Source organism: Mastigoproctus giganteus, chromosome 7 (genome assembly GCF_048544385.1).
Source record: "Mastigoproctus giganteus isolate SK-2022 chromosome 7, ASM4854438v1, whole genome shotgun sequence".
NCBI classification, from domain to species: Eukaryota; Metazoa; Arthropoda; class Arachnida; order Uropygi; family Thelyphonidae; genus Mastigoproctus; species Mastigoproctus giganteus.
Window position 1 is genome coordinate 94,550,040 of NC_143581.1, and position 23,090 is coordinate 94,573,129.

The 23,090-nt window shown below is 39.0% G+C and overlaps 1 protein-coding gene across 5 annotated transcripts in view; it reads left to right on the forward strand.

Annotated features, from left to right (window-relative positions):
- LOC150083087 (sorting nexin-14-like) overlaps positions 1–23,090 on the forward strand; it is an 842,525-nt gene that overhangs the window by 198,627 nt on the left and 620,808 nt on the right. For all 5 annotated transcript variants that reach the window (XM_090377020.1, XM_090377024.1, XM_090377023.1 and 2 more), the window contains one exon: positions 6,273–6,514. In XM_090377020.1, coding sequence (XP_090233146.1) covers positions 6,273–6,514 — 242 coding nt within the window. The remainder of the gene's footprint in view (positions 1–6,272; positions 6,515–23,090) is intronic.

Here is a 23,090-nt window from a genome sequence, read left to right on the forward strand (position 1 = left end):
ACCTGCAGCCTCTGCCAGAGGCATTTCCCATGCTGGCATCACTAGTAGTGTGATTAGAGTGCACAACGCAATTTTTTGTCTGATAAGATATCTGTAGTTCTAGTGAACCAATAAAATTCAAACAGCATTCGTTTGAATTTCACCGAACTGCATTAAAAAATCACGATAAAAAAAAAAAAAAACCACAATAAAAAAAACCTCGTGTGTGCACATTAGCGCATAGCCTAATTACCCATCTGATTGTAGCCGTTTGTTGAATAGTATGTCAACACAATCATACTTCCTGCAGTTGTAACTGCAGGAAGTAGGATTGCAACAATACAAGTATTGTCATATGACTGCAACAATACAAGTATTTCTCAACAATTTCTTTTTTCGTCGCTCATTTTCATTACATTTCCATTGTTAGGTGCTGCTATAGAAGTTTTCACATCGGTAATTTTGGAAAAGGTGTTTAACGATGGCAAAGTGAAGTGTAGAGCATCCTTGAGAGTATTGAGCAAGAATGAAAATGACAAGATAAGAAAATAAAGATGAAGGTAGCAATGAGTGTGCAAGAATGTAAAAGACTGTTGAGACTGCTTGGAAGACAAACAGAAAATCAAGCATTGGCTTTAGCAGTGCCTTCAACCAGCAGTGCCGCTGCTCCATCTAACTGTGATGTACCCAAAGTGAGTATTAATTATATACAACGGAACATTTCTCCAATTGGAGAGCAGATGAGTTTAAATTATCAAGCTCCTTTTCCTTATGCTGACTACAATTTTCATAAGAATGGTGCATTGAGAGTTTGAAAGGAGATTTATAAAAAATGATTTCTGTTCTGTATGCTACATTTGCAATCATCTATGGTTTGAAACCAATACAAAAAAAAACAAGCTGCTAAAGATACACCATTGATATGCATTGCATTTCCTGATGTCGATACCAATGGGATCCTTGTATGTAATAGCTGTAGATGATCACTTAAGAACAACACCATTCCAGTGCTATATAAGTCGAACAGCTTCGTCTATCCAGATTTCATCACATTTGCTGAAGTTGGATTTGGTTACCGGCTCACGTCTCCTCACTTACCGTTCATGCAGATAAAGCACCCAAGACATGCATACGGTAGGCACCTCCGTAGCAAGGTGGGCAGGAGCAGCAGTGCGTATCACACAGGGCAAGACAAATAAGAAGAAAAGCAAAAAAAGACTCCCGGATAAAATTTGCCAGTACCATCATGAAGGACACCAGCAGTCAGATAATATGAAAAAAAATCCAACAATTAAATAATAAATACATCCCATTTACTGCTCCAATCCTGATTAGAAATGGACGAGAACTGTCCTCCCCTAAAGAAATAGGCAATTTCCTTGGAAAAACTTTTAGTGAAATATCAGTAGCATCTACATATGACAATCCATTCCTGAAAATTAAAACCTCAGCAGAAAAATATAAAATAAATCAATACCACACGACATTTTTCTTATAATCAGCCCTTCAACTTAACCGAACTCCAAGAAGCCCTAAACAGATCAGCAAACAGCGCAGCAGGGCCAGACAGAATCTATTACATAATGCTCAAACAACTCAATAACAAATTATTACTAGTATTCTATAATCGGATTTTCCTTGAATGCATTTATCCTTCCTCATGGCATCGCGCAGTAATTCTTGCTTTTCCTAAACCGGGGAAGGATCAATCAGTTTCGCAAAGTTCGACCAATTTCTCTCACCAGCTGTCTCAGTAAAACACTCGAAAAAATGATACACAGCAGACTAAAATGGATCCTTGAAAGTAAAATGCTGTTAAATTGCAACCAATACGGTTTCCGCCAAAACAGATCCTGCTTAGATCTTATGATAAGAGCTGAAACCAATATTCGCAATGCTTATGTTAAAAATCAACGTCTAGTGATGGTCAATCTAGACATAGGAAAAGCTTTTGATACCACATGGAGGTATGGCATTCTTCGAGAGCTCTATTCCATGGGGTTGAGAGGACACTTATCACAATCCATTCAGAATTTTCTTAAGCACAGAATCTTTCAAACACGTCACCAGAATGTACTGTCAGAATGTTTTATCCAGGAAGAAGGGGTGCCCCAAGGGTCCATACTTAGTGCTACCCTCTTTGCAATTAGGCTAAATACCATGACACTGAATATTCCTAGAACTGTAGTGATATATATATATATATATGTATGCTGATGATCTTGCCATATCATACCATTCATCAAACATTAATACCATTGAGAGACAGCTACAACTTTCCATGGTGCCTCCATAGCCAGGTGGGCAGGAGCAGCAGTGCGTAGCACACGCTTGTTGATTAGACCGGGGTTCGAGCCCGTGACCACCAAATATGGAGGATGCGGAAAGGTCAGGGAATGACCACTGCATATCCCTGGAGCAATATGGCCTTAGTTGCTAATGCTCCTAAAAACCAAACAACAACAACAACTTTCCATAAATAAGCTGGAGACATGGACTCAATAAAATGGTTATCATCTATCAGAACAAAAGACGATTGGGTTCAATTTTGTAAAAAATGCAAATTACATTGAGAACCTGAACTTAAATTAAGAAATCGTCCAACCCCTCTCACCAGCAATATCCGCTTTTTAGGTTTAACACTAGATGTGAAACTAAATTTTTTCATGCACATAAGTTATCTTAGAACCATCTGTCTGAAAAAAACTCAATATACTTAGAGCTATCTCTGCCATAGCATGGGGTGCATATAGATACACTCTTCTGCACTTGTATAATTATCTCATCAGGTTGCGTCTAGACTATGGTGCAATTGTCTATGACTGAGCCAGGAAAAGTGTGCTTACAAGACTAAATACCATACAACATAGTGCCCAACAGCAGTGCTCTTCGCACTGCTGTTGGGGCCTTCCGACCCCCCCTCCCCGGTCCAAAGTCTCTATATAGAGGCAAACGAACTTCCACTCCACCTTAGGAGGAAAATGTTACTACTCACCTGCGCAGCCAGACTTAAAAGCCTTCCAGATCATCCCAATCAACCGCTACTCTTCAGTCCTGGATGGATAACATTTTATAACAAAAAGCCCACCTGAAAACTGATCCCCTGGTGTTAGATTACAAGAGTTGAGTCACTGCTGGAACGTACATTTTGAACATTCTCAAAGAAATTAAAATACCTGATCCACCCTGGTCCACAAACCTACCATACTGTGACACATATTTCCAACAATGGGGGAAAAAGTCCCTGGAAAACTGTATCATCAAACAACAGCATGAAGGGCATGCTTATAGCAATGTGCAGAGCTGCATAATATATACTGATGACTCAAAATCAGACGGTGCTGTAGGTGCTGCAGCAGTTTTTTCCTCCTTCACAGTGTCTATATCTCTCCCGACTGAATGCAGCAGCTATACTGCAGAACTGTATGCAATCCAGCTAGCTATTGAGAATATCAATATTCATCTCAAAACCAGTAGTTTAATATACACAGACTCTATGAGTGCACTGTCTGCAATAAATAGTATATTCTCAACTCCACATCCCATAGTAAAAGAAACACGGTCTGGTCTAAATCGTTTACGGAACAGGAATCATACTCTAAGCTTCTGTCGGATTCCAGGGCATGCTGGCATCGTATGTAATGAAACAGCAGACCAGGCAGCCAAACATCCAAACAGTACTGCACCTCCATCTTAACAAGTACCCTATATAGATTTACTAACACATATCTGACATATCTGTGGAGACCAGTGATTAAACATTTGGAAGACCCATATGAACAATAAATTGTTTGAAATTAAATGTGAACCACAACTATGGAACTCCAGCTATGGGCAAAACAGGCATGAAAAGGTAATACTGGCAAGACTATGCATAGGGCGCGCGCACACACACACACACACACACACACACACACACACACACACACACACACACACACACACACACACACACACACACACACACACACACACACACACCTGACCCACTTGTTCCTGCTCATGGGTGACGATCCTCCTATATGCACGCATTGTTCATCACAATTTACAGTCCGACAAATTCTAGGCGCCTCTGTAGCCATGTGGGCAGGAGGAGCAGTGCGTAGCACACGTTTCTTGATTAGACCGGGGTTCGAGCCCATGACCACCAAATACGGAGGATGCGGAAAGGTCAGGGAATGACCACTGCATATCCCCGGAGCAATATGGCCTTAGTTGCTAATGCTCCTAAAAACCAAATAACTAACTAACTAACTAACTGGCAAATTTTCTTAGACTGTTCAATTCATTCTCACATCAGAAATCATACTTTCTGCTCTCTGACGCAAATGCAAGAACCCTTTTCACTAACCCACCTGTTGGGAAACAATGCTAATCTGGATGAGCTCTTTGCTTATCTTAAACAAACCAGACTATATGAATATTTCTAAAATCAAATAAATAATTTTCCAGCATCTATCCAAATACCAGAATAGGCACATTTTGGCCTAAGTTGCCCTTGTGCCAATAAACATCTACACCACCAACCAACCAACCAACCAACATGTGCACATTTTGCTGTGGCTAAATAATACTCTCAAAGACCCTTTGGGCAAAAACAAAGAAGACACCATCACAATGATCAACAAATTAGTATCTCTCTCTGCTAGTGGGGCTTTGGGGATATCAAGCTTCAAACTCGCAAGCATACATTCATGTGTTACTAGAAAATAATGCCGGATAAATGACAGGCGTGTTGATTTGAAGCACCATTCATGTCTTGTCGCTTGACCACTGTATTAGTGCCCATGCCTAAGGCAGATGGACACAAAGTAAAATACAATACTCAGTACAAGAAGATGTGGCAAAATCTAGGGGATAACGATTATGCCGACATCGATGCCTTCTTCCGGGCAAACAATGTAAACTCCTATGACTGTTACTTGAATGAGCTCAGAGCTGGCATAAATTGGCCCAAGGTATTTCTCAAATGCCAACAGAGTGAGAAGTGGCACAATCGGTTCAACCCATTTGTCTGTAACCTTTTGAAATCAAACACTGACATCCAATTCGTTGAGTATGTGAACAAGACGAGATCAGCAATATACGGCGACAGATCGTTAATATCATGAAAGAGCGCTAAGAGTTCGACCTTGTCGAAATCACGAGAAAATTATCCATTGACATGCTCAACAACATCGAATAACGAGTCAAGGAGCTTCCTGGTACTTGCTACATTAGCCCATGTTGGAGACCTCTGTGGTTGTAGTTTACATTCCCATTGTTTGGCCGATTGAGCGACATAGAGTGAGGAAGTCCAATGAATGATGAACCTTGCGGAGGATTTGCGTGACATATGGAAAATCACATTGGTTTTACAAATACAAGAACAGACCACACCACTTGGATCGTGTTGCTTTGTTGCAAATTACACATTGAGCTCTAATGGGACCTGCAAGAAACGATAGTATGCATGCATAATATGCCATTGAAAGTATGACATGGCTCAGGATCTCAATAAGTACAAGCACGAGATGGTAACACTGCACATTCTATTTTGCAATGAGGAAACATACTGTCAGAGATGGCATATGACAAGATCTATGACGACAATGAAAAGCTCATACTAGGACAGCGTAAATTGTATGAATTGGACATGGACACTTGCAAAACGATGGAAATTTGTAAGGCAATGTGTCAAGAGTGACGACGGTGACCCTGACTAAGCATGCGGTAATGATCTGCATGGCCTTGTTGTGTGACTGCAAGAAGAAGACCCCTTTCAAGACTTTTACAATCTTAGACAGCGAGATGAATTAGGACCTAAAGTTCACCACACTCAACAGACTCAGCTCAATTGCAAAGAAATGCGAAAACTTAATGACCAACGAGGACTTTTGCAACTTAATGAGAATGGCCAGTGATAAGCTAAAGATTTTATTCATTCATGTAATTTGGAGCCTGTTTTCTTCCATTTGCAAACTGATTCAGATATTCTTGACTGGCTGGCCCAGCTGGTTGTAGCAAAACATTCGTGATTCGCCTCTTGATGGAAATATACAACCACTTCAGCAATACAGAGCTGAGCAAAATTGATAGCGTGCATGAAGTTTGAATACTGAGTTTCATCAGTGTGTATCTCACCTCTCATCACTGCAAATCCATTTATTTTCATAATAGTAACTGTTGCCTTATTTATTGAACTGCCATTGTTTTTATTTATTTTTGTTTGAGTTACATATAGTGTTCAATAAAATTTGAAACATCTTCAGTGTTTAATAATGATATCCCTTTTTGCTTTGATTGTTCTTTAGGTTGATTTAGTTCACTTTATTACTGGAAAATTAGCAAAAGCTTTACTACACCATCTGAGCTGCTTTTTACATGGAAGTCAAACAGCTAACTCCTCTGACAATGTGCAGCGATGTGTACTGAATTTTTTGGGACAAAATATTCATGTTGCACTGCAGAGCAGAAAGATGGAATTGCATTATATAAGGCAACTTACAGAAAGTCTTTTTCCATATCTTATGCAGAAGAAATATATGTGTTGCAGGTAAGATCTGTTTATTATTATTGTGGTATATGTATGCATGCACATTCATAGCTGATTTAGTGGAAAGTACCATGCTAAGAAGGCTGCCGTCTTGCTGGGGAAGCCAGTATAATTTGGTGTGGTTGTTAAAGATTTTGGTGGTGGAGATTTGAAAATATTGAAGGATGGCACAGTTTCAGTTTTGATCTTAGTTGTATTTAGTATATCATAATGCTTAGCATATATATGTATTGTGTTTTCAGAAGGGTTGAAGGGTGCACAGTTTTAATTGCACGAATAAATACCATATTTTTTTATCAGAAGAATCTTTGAATAATAAACTTATAATAGTATTTCAGCTGTGTATTTTGGAAAAATGTGGGGGGGATGCTTTTTTGCAGCTGTCCTGGCTGGAATACATAATTTACAGTGCAGCTCAGACATGATGTAAATAGAGGAAGTGATATATATAAACCATATGTTCTTTTTTAAAAGTCTAACAAACAATTGTGAAAACATAATTACGCTTTTGTTTTGTTTAACCAACATAATGATGGGGTAGTGAGTATAAAAGAGGATCTAAAAGTTCCAGGACTGGATATTGAATAAGGAAGATGTTTTATTTTATTTTGTAACCTGGATTGTTTAGAATTTTTTATAGTAGGTCTTGTCATTTTGAATGTACATGCATAAATTTTTATTTGTTTTTGATAAAATGATTTTGTATTACAATTTTTATATGAATGCTTTTTCCTGAACAAAAAGATACATAAAATTTTTATATTTATTGAAGAAATTAGGTTTGGATTTTAAAAATGATTGTTGAAACATGTGGGGAGGGGAGGAGATTTTATCAAGAGATAGGATTTTGAATGGTAAAAATATCCTGTTCCTTAATAAAATTGATAAAAGTAATTCAGATTGATGCAATATCTTTTACCACTGAGGATTATAAAAGGTGTGCGAGACTACACATCAACAATTGATTAACATGTCACTTGCATAGACTCATTATTATCAATGCCGATTGTCAGATAAGAATTTAAGACATTAATATGGTTGTTATTAACTATCTTATATGACATCTTATCTTATTTTAAATATGAATAGATTATGAAACTTTTTTTTGTTCCCAAGTTCTGAAAAACAGCCCAGATAGAAAAAAGGGTTGAATTCTAAAAGAGATATCCAGGTTGTATCCCTAGCTGCAAGTCATGTATGGAGGTGATCAGTTAAGTTGCACACTGGCATTCTGATTCACCCAGTTTTTTCATACATACACATTTAAATTTTTTTTTTATACGAACAGACTCGATGCCCCATTTGTTCACCCACTTATACAGACACAGAACTGGCTAAATATATTCAGGACATGCACTGCTTCCTGGATATAAACTCACATTTTCAAATTTTTCCTTTTTTTTTTTTTTTATCTTTTTTTTTTTTTTAAACAGAACACATTCTCTCTCTTTTTCATACTCACATACATTTACATTTTATTTCACACACACAGACAAGGAGGGTCAATGTCATTCACACAATTAAGTTGCCTTATTACTCATACATAGCTTAATATTTGCCTTTACTCTTTCATGCAATAGATACAATCACATTGTTTTGTAACATTAGCACCAATTCAGGACTTAACACGCAACAAGGGTGCACTGGATATTTTCCTCATGGCACCTGGAGTAGCCCTAGTGGTGAATGGATAGATTGGATATCAACCATATCCCAGGGAACAAGTTGTTCCCGTAGGGAAAGGTGTCATTATTTCTTTTAGTCAAAATTTGGTGTTCGGCATGCAGCAGGCCTATAGGTGGCTACACCCAGGGGCCTATGCATGGCCAGTTTCAGCTGTGGGACTAGCCCAGTCACGGTTATCACAATAGGTTAGTTCACTGTTTCCCAAATGGTGTTCTGCAGTTGCAGGAAGTGAAAGTGCAGGTTCCACTAGGGGTAAAAAAAAAAAAACCTATTAGAATAACATTTCAAGATTTAAAAAAATTCTACTAATGTTTTTCAAAAATAATTGAATTTTTTTTATAATAATTTCAATTTAAGAAATCACAGCGTGTTCCGATGGTAATCAAATTAATTATATGTATGTAATTTGTAATAATAAATGCAATATTGTTTAAATAAGTGGAGATACAAACTTTTGGCAGTTCTATACTAGGCTGGATTGTTTGCAGGTGTATTGTCAGTACGCTACAACCGGACAATCTGCAGTGCAAGGGACATTGATTGTAGTAGTAGAGACATGTGATGCAAGAAAGCAAGCTTATGTCGCGTCAGCCAGAAAAAAAAGCCCATTTCATACATACATTCCCTCTTTTTGTCCATTTTTCCAGTTCCTCCTTGAATTTATTTAAGCTATCAACTTCCACAATGATAGATGAAAATAGATGAAAATCTGTAGTGCAAGGGACATTGATTGTAGTAGTAGTGGAGACATGTGATGCAAGAAAACAAGCTTATGTCGCGTCAGCCAGAAAAAAAAAAAAAAAAAGCCCATTTCATACATACATTCCCTCTTTTTGTTCATTTTTCCAGTTCCTCCTTGAATTTATTTAATCTATCCACTTCCACAATGATAGATGAAAATTTGTTCCAGCAATCAACTATCCGCTGGCTAAAGGCAAATTTCTGCACAACCAATCTACTACTCTCCTTCCTCAATTTGAATTTTTGCCCCCACAGGTTCATAATCTGCGCAGGAGGAAGAATCCCATCAGCACAGAGCCTGCTTAACCCATTCAAGGCCTTATACACCTCAATCAGATCACCTTGCAGGTGCCTAGTTTGCAGAACTTAAACCTTTCTCAGTAAGAGGGCCCCTTCATTCCCCTCACCTATCTTGTTGCCATTCTCTGTACTTGCTCAAGAAACTCTACATCCTTCCTGAATTGAGGCTTCCAGACCTGTACGCAGTACACAAGGTGTGGCTTGACCATTGCCTTATATAAAGGGATAATCACCTCCTTTTCCTACTAGCAAAATTCCTGTATATCATTGACAATACCCATGACAACACTCTGCGATCCTGTCTGCACTGCTCAGAAAACTTCATATCTGACTGCACAATTACTTCCAAGTCTTTCATTTTCTACCACCCTAAGTGTAGTACCACACAATTGGTACATTTCAAAGTACTGCATATGAGTAGAAGTAATTTGCATTTGTCAATGTTAAATGTCAGTTGCCACTTTTCAGCCCATTTGCCAAAGTTTACTAGATCTTGGTGCAGTAGCACACTGCCATTACTGTTATTAGCAAACCTGCCAACCTTTTGTATCATCTGCAAACTTGGACATGGGAGAAGACAGAGGGTGTAATCAATGGGTGCTGCTCTTCGTGGACTAATGTTATTAGTGGAGTCCCACAGGGTTTGGTGTTGGGTCCACTGTTGTTTTGTATATTTATCAATGATATTGATGAAGGTATATCAGGCTTAATGTCGAAGTTTGCAGATGATACAAAGGTTGGCAGGGTTGTTAATGACAGTAATGGCAGTGTGCAACAGGATCTAGATAATTTGGGCAGATGGGCTAAGAAGTGGCAACTGAAGTTTAACCTTGACAAATGCAAAGTACTGCATATGGGTAGAAGTAACCCCTAGAGAAACGTACCAACTGTGTTGTATTACACTTAAGGTGGTAGAAAATGAAAAAGACCTGGGAGTAATTGTGCAGGCAGATAGGAAGTTTTCTAAGCAATGCAGACAGGCTGCCAGGGCAGGTCATGGGGTTTTGTCAATGATATATAGGAATTTTGCTAGCAGGGAAAAGGAGGTGATTATCCCTCTGTATAAGGCAATGGTCAGGCCACACCTTGAGTACTGCGTACAGGTCTGGAGGCCTCATTTTAGAAAGGATGTAGATTTACTTGAGCGTGTACAGAGAAGGGCAACAAGATTGGTGAGGGGAATGAAGGGATCCACTCTCTGTGATTACCACTCTCTGTCTTCTCCCCCTCAACCATCCCTTTATCCATAGCAGCAATTTGCCTCCAATGTCACACTGCTCCAATTTGTGTAGCAGTCTTCCATGTGCAACAGTATCAAAAGCCTTTCTAAAATCCAAGTATATAATATCAAAGTTATTCCCTGCATCCAGTTCTTTTGTGACTGCATCATAGTATCCACTAAATTGGTCAGGCAAGACTTCCCCTTAACAAAACCATGCTGTGTCTGAGCTATAACTGAAGTCTTATCTAAATGATCTTGCAGTGCTTCTTTAACCAGTGCCTCCATTAATTTTCCTGGAACAGAGTTAAGCTCACAGGTCTATAATTACTTTTGTCAGCCTTTGATCCTCCTTTGTGAATTGGGGTCACATTTGCACATTTCCAGTCTATAGGTACCTCCCCTGAGTCCAAGGAAGCTCTCATAATTATGGCTAAGGGTTTGCTTACTTCCTTTGCTGCCTCCTTTAATATAACTGGATAGATCCCATCCACCCCGGGTGCCTTTCTTGTGTTTATCTTCAACAGTTTCCACTTTACTCCCAGTTATTTCAAGATTCTGTAGCTTACTGCTAGAGTTGAATACACCTCTGGCATTCCCCTTGCTGAATAACTCCTCATGTGTGAATGTCGATGCAAAATATTCATTTAGTTTGTTAGCTACCTGAGCAGGATCATCAACAGTTGACCCATCAATATCAAGTGGACCAATCTGATTCATCCCCTTCCTTCTAGAGTTTACATAAGTAAAGAACTCTTTGCTGTTTTTCTTTGCATCCCTTGCCAAGGATTTCTCGTAATCTGCCTTCGCCTGCCTAACCTCCTTTGTAACTTGGTTGCATATCAACTTGTATCTATCATAGGCTTCTGTGTCATGTGTTACTTTGTAAGTATCCCATGCATTTTTCTTCTCTGCCATATGCCTCATTAGTTCATCTGACATCCATTTTGGCCTAAACCTTGAACAATATTTCTTAGTTGGTATGTAAAGCCTAGTAGCTTCCAAGATAAGTTCTTTGAATGCTTCCCATTTTGAATTTGCTGTTGGTAACATCATAAGTTGGTCCCACTGTATAGAATTTAAATACTGTCTCAGTCCATCGTAGTCGCCTTTACGGAAGCAATAACCCTTCCCTTTACCCCTAATGGTAGTTACCTCTTTGAGTAAATCCCACTTCAGCACACTGTGATCACTGCCACCTAGTGGTTCATTTATCTGCAGATTCTTAATGCATGAAGAATCACTGCTGATAATCAAATCAAGAGTATTACTCCCTCTAGTTGCCTCCCGAACATGCTGAAGTAGAAAACAATCATCCAATAAATCCACAAAAGCCCTGCTAGTGTGTGAGTAACCAGCCCCCAAATTCCAGTCAATATCTGGGAAATTAAAATCTCCCATTATAAGACTCTCTGATTTACTGGCCCACTCTATTTCCCTGTACAGTTCCTTATTATGCTCATCAGAGTCATTAGGCCTATAGCACATTCCTACTCTCAATTTTGATCTCCCAATGCTTATGTCACACCAAACTGACTCAACACTGCACTGTCTGGCGATGTCGACTGGCTTCACTTCCTTGGTTTTTATGTGTTTCTTAACTAATAGCATAACCCCTCCCCCCTTCCTATCCTGTCTATCCTTTCTGTAGACGTTGTACTCCCCAAATTGCAGTTCTGCATCCCTTATATCTGTGTGACACCATGTCTCTGATATCCCAACAATATCTGCCTTTGATGTTTTGAGCAATACCTCAAATTCATCAAATTTATTTACTAAACTCCTAGCATTGGTGTACATGCAAGTATACCTGCACCTGTTTCTATTCTTAGCTACCCTAACACAACCCATGTGTTTAATTGTACCGCAATGGCTCCCAGCAGTCTCTGAAATACCATGCATCTTGTTTTTCAGGCTTCTGCTCATTCTAATAGAAGCAGTGCAAGAATCTCTTTCACCTCTGCCAGTGGCTACTGTCAATCTATTGGTCTTCGTCTCCCCCCCAGGCTAGCAGTTTTCCAACCCACCTAACACTGCCTCGATACCATCAGCAAATATTCTTGCACCCTTTCTATTTAAGTGTATCCCATCCCTGTAGAAGCAATCTCTCCTGTTAACAAGTACAGTCCAGGCTGAAAAAAATTCATCCCCTTGAGCCTTGCACAATCTTTCCAGGGCCGAATTGATCGACAAGGCTCTCATCATATACTCCCTCCTATCATGTCTGGGCAGAATTGCAGACACTTTCAAATTCAACCCTAATTCTCGGCTTTTGTTCAACAGTGACCTGTATTTGTTAAGTAATTCTGCCGGTCTCCTACTCTTAATATTATTAGTGCCAATGTGTACAACTATATCACCTTTTGTGCCCTTAAAAGATGATATTCGCTCTACAACGTCATCAACCTTTGCCCCTGGCAGATCCTCTTGCCAAGAGAGGCTTAAGTTCTGCAAATTGCAGTGGCTGGAGACTAGGCACATGCGCAGTGATCTGATTGAGGTGTATAAGGCCTTGAATGGGTTGAGCACGCTGAATTCTGATGGGATCCTTCCACTTGTTCAGATTACGAACGTAAGGGGGCATAAATTCAAATTAAGAAAAGACAGATGTAGAATAGATGTGCGGAAATTTGCCTTTAGCCAGCGGGTGGTTAATTGGTGGAACAAACTTCCATCTGTCGTTGTGGAAGTTGATAGTTTGAATAAATTTAAGGAGGAACTGGACAGGCATTTGGAGGGAATGGTGTGATTTTTTTTTTTTTGGCTGATGCTGCATAAGCTGATACACATGCTTTCTTGCATCACATGCCAATACTACTATTACTACATTAAACCTGATATACCTTCATCAGTATCATTGATAAATATACAAAACCTTCTGGGGACTCCACCAATAACATTAGTCCCTGAAGAGCAATGTCCATTGATTACCACTCTGTCTTCTCCCACACAACCTCCATCTTATCCATTGTAGCAACTTGCCCATAATACCATACTGCTCCAATTTGTACAGTAGTCTTCCATGCCAACAGTATCAAAAGCTAACCTGAAATACTAGTATATGATATCAAACTAAATATTTGCATCCAGTTCCTTTGTTACCACATCATAGTATCCAATCAAATTTGTCAGACAAGACTTTTCCCTTAACAAACCCATGCCATGTCTGAATTATTACTGCAGTCTGGTCTTGGCGATTCTGCAATGCTCCTTTAACCAGTGACTCCATTATTTTCCCCAGAACAGAAGTTAAACCAACAGGTCTTTAGTTACTCATGTTACCCTTGATCCCCAATTGTGAATTGGGGATACATTTGCACATCTCCGATTTGTGGGGACTTCCCCTGAGTCCGAGGATGCTCTCATATTTATGTCTAAGAGTTTGCCACCTCCTTTAATATAACTGGATAGATCCCATGTAATGCAGGTGCCTTTCTTACTTCAACAATTACTCCTGCACGTTACTCTCAGTTACTGCAAAATCATTAAGCTCCCTGTTAGAGTTTAGAGTCTGTCCTCTACTTCCTACAGAATTCCTGATGTGTGAATGTAGATGTAAAATACTCATTCGGATTGTCAGCTATCCGAGCAGAATCATCAAGAGTCTAACCGTTGATATCAAGTGGATCAATCTGATTCGTCCCCTTCCTTTTAGAGTTTATATAAGTAAAGAATTCCTTGCTGTTTTTCTTCGCATTCTTTGTCAAAGATTTCTCGTAATTTATCTTCGCTTGCCTAACCTCCTTTGTGACTTGATTACAGGCTAGCTTATATCTAACATAGGCTTCTGTTTCACCTAATAATTTATATGCATCCCATATTTTTCTTCTCTGACACGAATGTCATTAATTCATCTGACCTCCATTTAGGCTTAAACCTTGAACAGTATTTCTTAATTGGTATGAAAAGCATAGTAGATTCCACAATTCTTTGAATGCTTCCCATTTAGAATTGCTGTTGTTAACATTATCAGTTGGTCCCACTGTATAGAATTTAAAAACTGTCTGAGACCACTGTAGTAACCTTTACGAAAGCAAAAACCCTTTCCTTTACCCCTGATGGTAGTTATATCTTTAAGTAAATCCCACATCAGTACACTGTGATCACTGCCACCTAGTGATTCCTTTATCTGCAAATTCTTAATGCATGAATAATCACTGCTGATAACCAGATGAAGAGTATTACTCTCTCTGGCTGCCTCTCAAACATGCTGCTGCATAAAACAATCATCCAATGAATCCACAAAAGCCTTGCTAGTGTATTAGTGACCAATATAAAAGTTCCAGTCAATATCTGGGAAGTTAAAATCCCCGATTATAAGACTTTCTGATTTACTGGCCCACTCTATTTCTCTGTACAATTGCTCATTGTACTCATTAGAGTCAGGCCTATAACACACTCCTACTCTAATTTTTGCTTTGCCAGTGCTTATATCACACCAAACTGACTGAATATTGCACTGCCCATCTATGTAATCTGGATGCACTTCCTTAGATTTTGTGTTTCTGAACTAACAGCATAACTCCTTCTACCTTCCTATCCTGTCTGTCCTTTCTGTACACATTTTACTGCCCAAATTCCAATTCTGCACTGCTTATATCTGTGTGACACCACATCTCTGATATCCCAACATGGTGGCATGCAAAGTGCAGTTAGCAGTAAATTGATATGGTGTATGTGTTCTTGCAGTCATCTAAGCTCGTTGCACGTGTTCAACCCTTTTGTCAATCTCTGTAGTTAGTACAGGCTGGCCTTGATTAACGCGATTAATTCGTCCCATGAGAGCATTGCGCAAAACGGAAACTCATTAATCCAATATAATAATCAATAGGAAAAATTATAATTGTTCTTTGACCTTCTGGAATGTCCATAAAGAATTTTAAAAATACCTTTTAATTAACTTTTTAACTGTATACAATGTAAAAGATAATGAAAATAATTATGGAATTAAATGTTTATTGCATAAAACAGTGGTTCCCAAACTGCGCACCACGGAATATTTTAAATTTTTGAGGGAAACAGCGATACTCGACATCTGTCGGACACTGCGCGAACTACTAGCTTGAGGTAGTTCACAGTTTCAGCATTTCTTATTAAGTTGTTTGGACCTAACTACTAAACGGAACTGTTAGGTATTTCTTTTGGTCTGGGTGCGCCTTGAAAACATTACTGAGATACCAAGGGCGCCATGAACCGAGAAAGTTTGGGAACCTCTGACATAAAATACACAATGAAGAAATGACTGTTGCGGAAATATTTGAACAATGTTGACTTTCTCTATTCAGCAGTCAATTTCCGATAGCCGACAACAATCTTCTCTGGGCCCTGGCGAAATAAATATCACAGAGAATCTCAAACCTTTTGTTTGAGGTTCTATGCGATACGAAAGATTTCATGTAATTCTTTTACCGTTATCTCCTTTGCGGTAACATTTTCATCTGGCTCATTTAAAATTTCCAATTTTTATGCAAGTGTGCATTGACTTTATTAGCAGGAGACAAAAAAGTAACACGTCTTCTTCCGATGGTTGATGGAACACACCGAGGTGGGCAGCAGGCAAACATTTGTTTATTGACCGTACGACTCGTGGTAAGCTTAACGTGCGATTCAAATCTTTTTCAACTATTGCATAAAAAAAAAAAAAAAAGATCGCGTTAACTGGAAATTTGCATCGTGTAAAGTGAAAAGTGGTATAATTTTTCAAATAGCGTTAACTGAAATTCGCATTAATCGAACTCTCGTTATGTGAGACCTAGCTGTATTCACTTTTGCTAAAATGTTCCAACAGTTACATGTAAAATTTAAATTATTGACATCTGAATACCCCATGGATCATTGGTTAAAGGAAGGAACTTTAAAGAAAAAAATTAGTACTTCAAAAAGTTCTGTGCTTACAAAAACCAGCAAGGAAGATACAGAGGTAAATCAAGGAGACAGTTGTGAATAATTAGTCTTCTATATCCAGATTTATGGAAAAAAGTTGACATGTCCAAGAAAAAGCAAAAAATGCCCAGTTCCATTAAATTTTCTTCTCTTACTAATTTATGCAAATGTGATGTGAGCTATTTTTCATTTGGGTTCACAAATGTCTGAGATGAAGATGTACTCAACACCTTTGCAACAAAATATTATCTGATAGTTCTTTAGCACCTGCTAAATTATGATGACATTTCCATTAATATCACTCAGAATATAAAGATAAAGCATTGCTTCTTTTCAACAGAAAGTTGAATTACATGACAAAGCTAAACTTTTCATAACAAAATATATTTAAACAAACATTGAAAAACCAACAGAGGCTTCTTACGAGGTATTGCACAGCACTCGCTGGAGAAGCACACACAATTGGGGAATCGCTTATAAAACCATGAGCATAAGACATTGCAGTGTGTGTGTGTTTTAAGTGAGAAGTCATGTAAAAAAAGTTGAAGTTGCGAAGCTTTCCAACAACAATGTTTTGTGACGTATTCATGATCTTGTTGATCACATTGGAACAGCTTATTTCTTAGCTGCATCTATGTGATGCAAACTCAATGCAATTAGACCAGTTCACTGATGTTGCAGGTCTTGCAGTTTTGTTTATATTTGTATATTAAGATTTTGATAAGGCTATTGAAGACTTGCTTTTGTGTGAGTGTTTGCAAATTAATACCACAGTCATTGGGGTCCTTGAGTCTGTCATAGACATTCTTTTGGTTATGCCAAGCTGGACTTGCTACCTGGGAGGTTAAAACTGAGATGATGGAACTGATATTCAGGTGACACTGAAGTCAAGTGGAACTGATTCCAGCAAAGTCCAGTTGGTGTGTGACAGCCAAATCCCCTGCTTGCACCTTGACGATGGTGGAACTTTTTTGTAACCCTGGATATAACTCCCATATCCCCAGGGGCTCACATCTGGTGAGCATGGTCTTGGCACATCCAAGTGGTCCTGAGCGGGATATCATCATTCTTCTCTTTCTTTGTGATTCCCTTCTACTTCTGACTATTGTTCTCTCTCTTCCTCCCCCAGGGTTAAAAAAAAATGTTTGGCTGGTGCAAGGGCTTCTTTGCACCATACGGCTAACAATAATAATAATAATAATTACTGTGCGGGCGAAGCTCTTTGACGCTCTTGGAACAGAGAAGTTTTTCCTGATTTATTTTCTGATTTATTAGCTTAAATTGTCATATTAACTTATTTCTAGAGTAGCTTTATATTCCTAGTTACGATACTTAGTTTAAAGTTTAACTTAGACAGAGATTTTGTAGGTATTACTTAGTATCGGTAACGGTATCAAATCCACGTGTTACAAATTGAACGAGAGGTCTTTTTTTTTTTTAACCAAATTTAGTCGATTTATTAACCAATTGTTATATTAAATTATCTTCTATAAGTAGATTATAGACCTAGTCAGGATCCTTAGTTTATTCTAAATTGAGATAGCGAGATTTGGAAGCTAATCAATACTTGCATTACGAGTCCGTAGAAGTACCGTTCATGAATTCCCGCCATTTTTACATGATAGCATAACCTTAGTGTAGTATAGTGCATAATATAATACAGTAAACCCCCGCTATTCGCGGTATCTGTATTCGCGGTTTCGCGTATTCGCGATCGCCGGTTTAATATAAAATGAAACCTAAAAAAATGTGAATTTTAAAACGCCGTGAATATTTTCTGCCATAAAAACATGGGCGTGGCTAAAATTATCTTTCCCGGTCAAAACAGCACTCAGTGGGTGGGGGGAGAGGGGTGAAAAAATCGCGAGCGTGGATGTTTCTCGCTAATCCTTGTTCAGTATGTGTTAGTCATGGAAGGTTTCGTCGTTTGATTTTAATTTATATGTTTATAAATTGAATAAATTTATCAATTTATAAATTGATATGCTTACAAAAATGATAACTCTACCGTTTTGCAGTGTAAAATAGACTTTTTCGAGTGCGTTAACGGAAGAAAGTGACTTTATTGTGGTCTAGTTCTTTCTAACCCCTACAAAAATATGGTTACGAATAAAAAGAGAAATGTGAAAATATCAAAGAAGGTGATGACACTAGCGAATAAAATTGAGTTATTAGACGAAATTTCTAAAGGTGAAAGTGTCTCCTCAGTGGCAAAACATTATAAAATCAATGAGTCAACAGTACGATCAATCAAGAAATCGGAAGAAAAAATCTGCCGTAGTGTCCGTGAAACCGCGCTAATTGCTTCAAAAATTTGCTCTGTAACTCGTGATGTTAAATTTAAAAAAATGGAAAAGCTTTAAATCTGTGGATAGAAGACCGAACTCAAAATAAAATTCCGTTAAGTTCACTCATCATTCGTGAAAAGGCAAAACTTCTTTATCAACACTTTAGCGAAACTGGTGATAGCACTGGCGGGATGTTTTTTTTTTTGCTAACAAAGGCGCTGATTTGAAAGATTTGTTTGAAATTTCTAATAAATATTACATTAAATATTAAATTGTTTCTTATTTTCATTTCGATGCCATATGCTTGCATTTCACTATGTACTGTCATGTACAGTCATATTATGAAGGTACATATAATACATACATAGACAAAATTTTAGCCTAGTTTTTCTTATATATTTCATACTTTGGAACGGAACCCCTTTATTACTATGGGAGCCATAACTCAGTATTCGCGTTTTCGGTATTCGCGACATTTCTCAGGAACGTAACCCCCGCGAATAGCGAGGATTTACTGTATTGTCAATTAATCAGTAAATCTATTAATCTTGATAAACTTTATTGTCAATTAAATTGTACTTTTAACTCTATATATATATATATATATACATATATATATATATATATATATATATACATACATACATACTTATACATACATACATACATATACATACAAAGGGTACTAGGAAAGTTTTGCAATATGACACAACAATGAATCACAGGAAGCTGCTTGTTGCTGCATGTTGAGACATGTTCATACGTGCATAGTAGCCACCACGCCAAGTCGATGGGCTCAGTTATTCATTAGTAGTGAGAGTGTAAAGTGCTTGCGATGGCATCGTGGTCACGAAATGAGATAAGGACAGTTTTGCGGTATAATTTCGTGCGTGGTTTAACCATAGACCAGTGCTTAGAAGAAATGACTCTTGCACTAGATGATGATGATTGTCCACATCGTACAACAATATTCAGGTGGTATAGAGAATTCCAAAGGGGAAATTTCACTCTGGAGGATTCTGAGAGGCCGAGAAGGCCACGAACGTCAGTTACGGAGGAAAACGTTACTGCTGTGAGGAAAATGCTTGACGAAAACAGGTGAGTGACCTACCAACAGATAGAGGATACTTTGGGCCTAAATGCACCAGCAATTCGTTCGATTCTGCAAGATCATTTGCACGTGAAGAAACTTTGTTCTCTCTGGGTGCCGCATCAACTGACTGAAGAGCAGATGACACGACGTGTGACTTGGTGCCGGGAGATGTTAGAAAAGTTTGATAAGGGACAATCTCGGTATGGGAACAACATTGTGACAGGTGACGAGACTTGGCTGTACTATTACGATCTGCCGACCAAGGCTCAAAACAAAGTTTGGGTCTTTGATGATGACGAGACACCCGTAATTGTCAGAAAATCCCGATCTGTAAAGAAGAAAATGATAGCTGTATTTTTCAAATCGAGTGGAATTGTGGAACGTGTCGTTTTGGACACACAGAAGACAGTCACAGCTAAGTGGTATACTGAACAATGCCTGCCTAAAGTCATTGGATCTATGAAGAACCTGCGGCCAAAGTCAAGAATGGACACCTGGTACCACCATCACGAAAATGCTCCAGCTCACCGCGCCAAAGCCTGCACCGAATATTTGACCACGACAGGACTGAAACTTCTCGAGCACCCTCCCTACAGTCCAGACCTTGCTCCCTGCGACTTTGCACTGTTCCCGCATGTGAAAATGAAGCTAAAAGGGAGGCGGTTTTCCAGTGATGAGGACCTTCTACGGGCTTGGGACAACGAGTGTGCTTTACTCCCTAGTGAAACTTGGCAGAACTGGTTTAAGGATTGGTTTCGGAGGATGGAGAGGTGTATTGAATGTAGAGGAAATTACTTTGAAAAAATTAAATAAACAAAGCTGTATTGCAAAACTTTCCTAGTACCCTTTGTATAACGACTTAATCGTAACAAATAATTAATACATAACTATAGTGGTACACGTGATACGGAAGTTATATAAAGGGAACTCGTAGAAAACACTAGATACCGAAAAAATAAATTTAGCGTTATAACTGTTTTGGGATATAACTTAAGGATTTAATTTTGTTTTGAAATTTTATTGAATTAAATCGGAATCAAGATTCAGACCAGAGCAGCAAAGCAAAAGGCTCAAGCTAATGGGAGTGCTGTGGTTCAGGGGAGAACTGAGGGGGGCAGTTGCCCTCTGAATCACAGTCTTTTAAAATGCACTGTTTGCTTGATGTTTGCGGGGCAGTCGGGTACGGGACATGATACTGCCAAGGGGGATGTCTTTGTGTGTGCACGATGTAAGGAGTGCAAGGAAATCAGTCGACAACTCAGCGTTGTTATGGGCCTTTATGAGAGCTTGAAGGACAGGGTGGATGCCCTCGAAGGAAATAAATTGAGGGGCCCATCAAGCTCTCAGCCGCCCACATCAACGCCAGAGCTTGCACTTGGTCATCAGGCAACACAGAAGCAGCCCCCTAGGCAGAATGCGCTGGTCCCACAGGAACTAGTAGTTGTTGGTGACTATCAGGGAAGCGGGGAACATGCTTTGCAAAAAGGATAGGTGGAATAGGACCAGGGTATGTCTGCCAGGGGCAAAGGTTAATGACGTTGTAGAGCGGATATCATCTTTTAAGGGCACAAAAGGTGATATAGTTGTACACGTTGGCACTAATGATATTAAGAGTAGGAGACCGGCGGAATTACTTAGCAAGTACAGGACACTGTTGAAAAAAAGCCGTGAATTAGGGTTGAATTTGAAAGTGTCTGCAATTCTGCCCAGACACGATAGGAGGGAGTATATAATGAGAGCCTTGTCGATCAATTCGGCCCTGGAGGGATTGTGCAAGGCTCAAGGGGTAGAATTTTTTTTCAGCCTGTACTGTATTTGTTAACAGGAGAGACTGCTTCTACAGGGATGGGATACACTTAAATAGAAAGGTGCAAGAATTTTTGCTGCTGCTGTCGAGGCAGAGTTAGGTGGGTCGGAAAACTGCTAGTTGGGGGGGGATACAAGGACTAATAGATTAACAGTAGCCACTGGTAGAGGTGGAAGTGATTCTTGCACTGCTTCTATTGAAATGAGCAGAAGCCTGAAAAACAAGATGCAGGATATTTCAGAGACTGCTGGGAGTCATTGCGGTACAAGTGAACACATGGGTTGTGTTAGGGTAGCCAAGAATAGAAACAGGTGCATGTATACCTGCGTGTACACCAATGCTAGGAGTTTGGTAAATAAATTTGATGAATTTGTGGTATTGCTCAAAACATCAAAGGCAGATATTGTTGGGATATCAGAGACGTGGTGTCACACAGATATAAGGAATGCGGAACTGGAGTTTGGGGAATACAATGTGTATAGAAAGGATAGACAGGACAGGAGGGGAGGAGGGGTTATGCTATTAGTAAAGAAACACCTAAAGTCCAAGGAAGTGAAGCCAGTCGACATCGATGGACAGGGCAGTGTCAAGTCAGTTTGGTGTGACATAAGCATAGGGAAATCAAAATTGAGAGTAGGAGTGTGCTATAAGCCTAATGACTCTGATGAGTATAAGAAGATATTGTACAGGGAAATAGAGTGGGCCAGTAAATCAGAGAGTTTTATAATGGGGGATTTTAATTTTCCAGATATTGACTGGAATTTGTGGGTTGGTCACTCTCACACTAGCAAGGCTTTTGAGGATTTATTGGATGATTGTTTTCTACATCAGCATGTTCGGGAGGCAACTAGAGGGAGTAATACTCTTGATTTGATTATCAGTAGTGATTCTTCATGCATTAAGAATCTGCAGATAAATGAACCACTAGGTGGCAGTGATCACAGTGTGTTGAAGTGTGATTTACTCAAGGAAGTAACTACCATCAGAGGTAAAGGAAAGGTTTTTTTTTTCGTAAAGGCGACTATGATGGTCTGAGACTGTATTTAAATTCTATACAGTGGAACCAACTGATGATGTTAGCAACAGCAAACTCAAAATGGGAAGCATTCAAGGAACTAATCTTGGAGGCTACCAGGCTTTACATACCAACTAAGAAATATTGTTCAAGGTTTAGGCCTAAATGGTTGTCAGATGAACTAATGAGACATGTGGCAGAGAAGAAAAATGCATGGGATACATACAAATTAATGGGTGACATGGAAGCCTATGATAGATGTAAGTTGGTCTGTAACCAAGTCACAAAGGAGATTAGGCAGGCAAAGGCAGACTACGAAAAATCCTTGGCAAAGGATGCAAAGAAAAACAGAAAAGAGTTCTTTACCTATTTAAACTCAAGAAGGAAAGGGATGAATCAGATTGGTCCACTGGATATTGATGGTTCAACAGTTGAGGATCCTGCTCAGGTGGCTAACAATCTAAACGAGTATTTTGCATCTACATTCACGCATGAGCAGTTATTCAGGAAGGAGAATGATGTAGGTAAAGTAAACATTGGCAGT